Below are 5,762 nucleotides of genomic sequence, written 5' to 3' on the forward strand. Positions count from 1 at the left end.
GCCTATATGGCGTATCATAGGCTCATAAGCGTTTCATAAGCGTTCATATTTCCGTTATTGCGTTAACTTAAAAATTAAACTAGGTGAGCACCAAACGCGCCCTGATCTAAGAAGAGCCCACAACAAATTTAACTGATAGCCTGCATCAAACATAGCCAAAAGTACTTACCATGTTCCTTAATTCGAAAGTTATTTTAAACTGACAGACTTACTGACTTAAGTAAAATCTAAGACTCCGCGTCGCTCATTTACAATTTCGCACTGTGTGCATTTTCTTATCTATCTATAACATTAAACAATCTTGTGTAATATTGTGTAATGGCAATGTATAATCATTAATTATTTATTTATAATTATCTTATCAACGTGAATTAGTTTATTTTGCTTCCTAAAAACAACTAATCATAACAACTCGAGATAGATCGAATAGTTGAAATTTATCACGCAATCCACACTAATATGTAAAAGAATAAATGGAACGTGTGAAATCGAATCCATATGAATTAATCGAATCAAACGTGGTATATATACTATCTTGACCCGTTTATTAACTTTTCCAACAAGGTGCCAACTGCTCATTTTCATACCAAACGCATAATTTGAACGTCAGTGGTCAACTGTTTAATCTGGTCTGATAAAAGATGGCTAAGACTGGATGACAACAGAAGAGACAGAAGCAACTATAGAAAAGTTTAGTGAATCGGGCAGTTTTAATCGTAGGGCATGAAACGAAAACGTCATACAAAATGCCGCCCTGTGACCTGAGGCATAGGGCCTCTTGTGTCTGTAATAAATAACATTGGCAACCATTTCGAAACACAGAAATGCTGCTTGATGCCAAGAATGAGCATGGTGTTAGTACTTCCTCGGACGATATTTGTCAGAAAAAGCTCTATTATTATTTACTAATTTACTTCCGATTAGAAATTATTACTCTTAAAAAGCGACGACTTTCTAACTGTATAATCGTAATATTGAAGATATCTTAACATTGGTAAACACATCACTTTACTTATATAGCCATTCAAGTTTACCAAGTTACCAATAGAACTTACATACAAAGTCCCTTGCAAAAGGCGTTGTTTTTGCAAGTAATTTGGAACTATAAATACACTATCCCTTCCGGGATAGTTCGGTTAAATTATAAATGTAATTAGTTACAACTTTACTGGCAGACAAATCCGGGGCCTTATATATTTATTTGTGCAATATTACCATAATAACCTACTCAATATGAACCGTGAATGTTTTCCTGATAAGCCTATTTCTACCTCAACATCCAGTATAAGTGCACTTACGTATCGATAAGGTAAGATATACCTAAGAAAAAAAAATCGCTGTTTTTCAAAGAAACTGCAGATATATAACTGCATTTGTCATTGTATACTAGTGCTAATCAACACACAGTGGTAAAAGGAAGATGAGTTTCAAGAATAAAGTAGTAATTGTAACTGGTGCCAGCTCCGGCATCGGGGCAGCAACCGCTGTGGAATTCAGTTCCCAGGGGGCAAAAGTGATTATGGTGGGTCGCAATGAGACCAAGCTGACTAAAGTGGCCTCCAAATGCTCGCATCCTCTTGTATTGCTTGCTGACATGGCCAAAGACGAAGACGTCAAACGCATTGTTGACCAAACTATCAAGAAATTTGGCCAAATAGACATCGTAGTTAACAATGCGGGACTTTCACGCAACGGTGGGCTCCTAGAAGACAACATTATGGAAGCATACGACACCATCATGAACGTCAACGTCCGTGGTCTTGTGTATCTCACATCCCTCGCAGCTCCATATCTCGCTAAAACTAAAGGTAACGTCGTCAACATATCCAGCGCTGCTGCATTTTTCACGCCACCAATAGCAGGAGCTATAAGTTATTATATCTCTAAAGCTGCTGTTTGCCACTTCGGGGCATGCGCTGCTGCAGAATTAGCACCTTACGGAATCAGAGTGAATACGGTTAGTCCGGGTCCAGTCAAGACAGATTTATTTGAGAACTGTAACATAGATATAAAATATAAAGACTTTGAGAAGCTGGTTGCCCTAGGCAGAGTGTCGGAGCCTAAGGAAATAGCGGATGTAATCCTATTTCTGGCAAGTGATAAAGCTAAAGGTATAACGGGATCTGATTTCTTGGCCGACAATGGTATGGTTATCAAACGTGGCTAAGTTACACTATATGTTTCTTAACAAGCAATACGAGAAGCGTAAAGGTTATTTGCCAATCCCATCTAAGGAATGAAGAAAAGGCCGTTTTCTTCACATTATATAATTCATCCACGTAATTAAGTGTCAGTTTATTTTTTTGGATTCAATAATTCCAATGTTCAATTAAAATATTGTTTTAAGTACTATAAAATAGCTTTTATTTCGTTTCTTTACCCTCGAGCAAATCACCTCCACATCCTTTCGTAAATAGGTCCAACACGTAGAGCTTTTGGGAGCGAATACATTTTTATGTTATGTTTTGTTACTGAAATTAATAAAACATAAAAATGAACAACAAGCGACGGTAACAAGTAAGATGGTTTTTGGGCCCTGATTCTCTACAGACAACTAAAATACTAACCAAATCGTAATTCAAATTAGTGACGTCAGTTATTATATTAAAAGGTGTCTAGTCACAAACTGCAATGCATTGTTACAATTGACGTAACATAGAGTGTTAGGACGTATTTTTAATTTTAAAAATGTTAAAACTAACTCCCACTATTCATTACATACCAATGAATACCTATTATTTATTTGTGGTTATTTACAAGCTGTGGAATACGTAAAATATTAGCACCTAGGTTATGTTTTTTGAGTTTTTTATACATGCATTGTTAGAATCTATGTTGGCTAATCATTGCCATTATTTTATTGTCTCAATAGCATTATGTATATTTATCTCTCAAAGTCTCTCTTAGAACCATATTATGTGTTGTGTCTCTTCCGTAAAATAACCTAGCACTTTGTATGTCAGTTTATATGTATATAGAAGAACTAAATACGTTACATAAATCAAATCCATTTATCACGATCAAGTTTATCATTAGACAAACAATAATCAAACTTCAAACATTCCGTAATTTACAACATTATCCTAATCGTAACATCGTAAGTAAAATTGAGTATCTCATTTTTTTTAATTTAACTATTGGTTTTAAACATTAGGTACATTTTTTGTAAAGTAAAATTTTAGCACCACAAAAACAACTAAGGTTTAACTACTCATTTTAAGACACGGAAATGAAATATTATTTTACCTTAATTCCATAACTGTAAACATGGCTGATTGAGGATTCTTACGTATGTGTAGCACCGGAATAACTGCTCAAAGTATTGAGGGTGTTGCCTACTTATTATATATGTATAATAAGGTACTACTAAAACGATACAATTCAAAACAGTTTGTGAATGAATACTAGTTCTACAGGTCAGTTGTATTCCTCAGGGTGTGTTTATTTCTTAATATGGTAAACGCACAAGCGCGTACAAAGTTCCTCTCGTATTAAATAATCTTGTTAAAGTACTCTTAATTCAGTCATTGTAAACCCATTTTTTTTTTAATAATACTGGATAGTTAGTTAGTTATTGTATAAAATAGAATACGTCACATACTGAATACACTAATTTAATGCTACTCAGAATTAGGGTCAGGTATAAGGCTTTGAAACTTATCCTACTTAGGTACTTTAAGCACTGCTAATAATTTCTTGATGTTATATCTCAAGCCCTTTACGACAAGTGCACTCACGTATCGATAAGGCTGGCTGGCTAATATGTCCCCAGGTAAATATAAACTAAACCCTATTACTTTACACTGAAGGTATATTTTACAATAAGACACATCATGTGTTATAACATATTATAACTGCATAGATATTGTACGCAGTAGTGTTTACTGAATATTATAAAATCCAGTCAATAGCGATATATTGTTGAGAATACACGATGAGTTTAAAGAATAAAGTTGTTATTATAACCGGTGCCAGCTCTGGCATAGGAGCAGCGACTGCTGTGGCGTTTAGTGCCCAGGGTGCTAACGTGGCAATGGTGGGTCGTAACGAGGCCAAGCTGACTAAAGTAGCCACCCAATGCTCCAAACCTCTTGTTTTAGCTGCAGACATGGCCAAAGATGATGACGTCAAACGCATAGTGGAGCAAACTATCAATAAGTTTGGCAAGATAGATATTTTGATAAATAACGCGGGAAAGACAGGACGTAGCAAGCTTCTCGATAATAGCATTGACATGATTAAAGCATATGACGCAATCATGAACGTCAACGTCCGTGGTCTTGTATATATCACCTCGCTTGCTGCTCCATATCTAGCTAAAACTAAAGGAAATATCGTTAATATATCGAGCACTGTTGCATTTTTTGCACCAGCAGAAGCTGGGGCGATAAATTATTATATTTCTAAAGCTGCTGTTCACCATTTTGGAGCATGTGCTGCTGCAAAATTAGCACCGCACGGAATTAGAGTTAACACGGTTAGTCCGGGTCCAGTCAAGACGGATTTATTTGAGAATAGTGGTAGAAATGCAAATTATGAAACCTTAGCAAAACTGGTCAGCCTCGGAAGGGTATCGGAGCCTGAAGAAATAGCAGATGTTATTCTTTTCCTGGCCAGTGATAAAGCTAAAGGAATTACGGGATCTGATTTCTTGGCTGACAATGGTATGTTAATAAAGCGCGGGTAAGTCTACGGCAAAGTCTCTACACACGCAAAGCGAGAAGTTATTATTCTACCATTTTCAATATTTTCTCCATGTTTGCCATTTTAAGTATTGAGATAAATTAAACCATGTAATCAATATAGAATGCTGAAATGTGATATAAATTTGGTTTGCAATCATTAAATTGGTTTTATTAATGGGTAGATTATTAACAGATCTAGTACCTGTGAAATGCTTCCCCGCGTTAGCTTGATAATTTAGCTTTACTGACTCTCTGATTAACATCCGCAAGCATGCCAGACTCAATCGATTCGATGCTTTTGCCGATTGCATCCTGATTAGATCACAAATCAATGAATCTCTGTCAATACTAACATCAACGCATATTCTGTAGCTATGAATACGGAAATATACGTAAACTTTTATATTATTCATTAGTATTGTGGTAACTATATAACTAAAGAAATAAATAGCGTGCGTTTCGCAAAAACACAAAAATGGCTACACCGATCTTTATTTTCGTTTCGTTCGCTTGAATATAATTCAGCGTAGGAGTGGTTTAAAAAAATTAAAAAACACAAAGCCATAGCCGACAAATCTTGAATATCTTTTGTATTTGGGATTTGGCACAATAGATCCATACATGCAGTTCTTTAGGTAGAACGGAGTGCACCTGCCAACCTGTTCCACCAGTATATATAATATACAAAAGGAAAAGATGACTGACAGATCTTTCAACGCACAACTCAAACCACTGGACGGAGTGGGTTGAAATTTCTGGCGTGTAGATCGATATCTTTTGTAACATAGGCGTTCTTTAATTAATGATTTTTGAAAATTCAACTTGTGAGGGTAAAATATATAAATCCAACTTCACGTAAAGCTGCTTTCTGACTTCTCCATATCTCCAATATTTCCAATGAGTATACAATCATTATATATCAACCGTTGCACATAATATAGAGTTTTCTATTTCCACTTACCCCGGTACTGAGCCGCTTGTATCCAGCGACTCCTTGCTTCTGGTTTTATGAAACTGTGTGAGATTAATAAATTCACAAATTAGCCTCCACTGAAAATTGAACCCAATGTCTTATAA

General features: G+C 35.7%; 2 protein-coding genes across 2 annotated transcripts; both read left to right on the forward strand.

Moving 5' to 3' along the window:
* Positions 1-1,276: 1,276 nt before the first annotated feature.
* On the forward strand, positions 1,277-2,334 carry LOC120624967 (3-oxoacyl-[acyl-carrier-protein] reductase FabG-like). The gene has a single exon (XM_039891819.1). It carries the CDS (start codon positions 1,421-1,423, stop codon positions 2,165-2,167), a length of 747 nt encoding a protein of 248 aa, XP_039747753.1. The 5' UTR covers positions 1,277-1,420; the 3' UTR covers positions 2,168-2,334.
* A 1,582-nt stretch (positions 2,335-3,916) lies between these two features.
* LOC120624966 (3-oxoacyl-[acyl-carrier-protein] reductase FabG-like) lies at positions 3,917-4,847 on the forward strand. The gene has a single exon (XM_039891818.1). The coding sequence runs from the start codon at positions 3,935-3,937 to the stop codon at positions 4,685-4,687; it is 753 nt and encodes a 250-aa protein (XP_039747752.1). The 5' UTR covers positions 3,917-3,934; the 3' UTR covers positions 4,688-4,847.
* The last annotated feature ends 915 nt before the right edge of the window (positions 4,848-5,762 follow it).

Source organism: Pararge aegeria, chromosome 7 (genome assembly GCF_905163445.1).
Source record: "Pararge aegeria chromosome 7, ilParAegt1.1, whole genome shotgun sequence".
In the NCBI taxonomy this organism is placed as follows: domain Eukaryota; kingdom Metazoa; phylum Arthropoda; class Insecta; order Lepidoptera; family Nymphalidae; genus Pararge; species Pararge aegeria.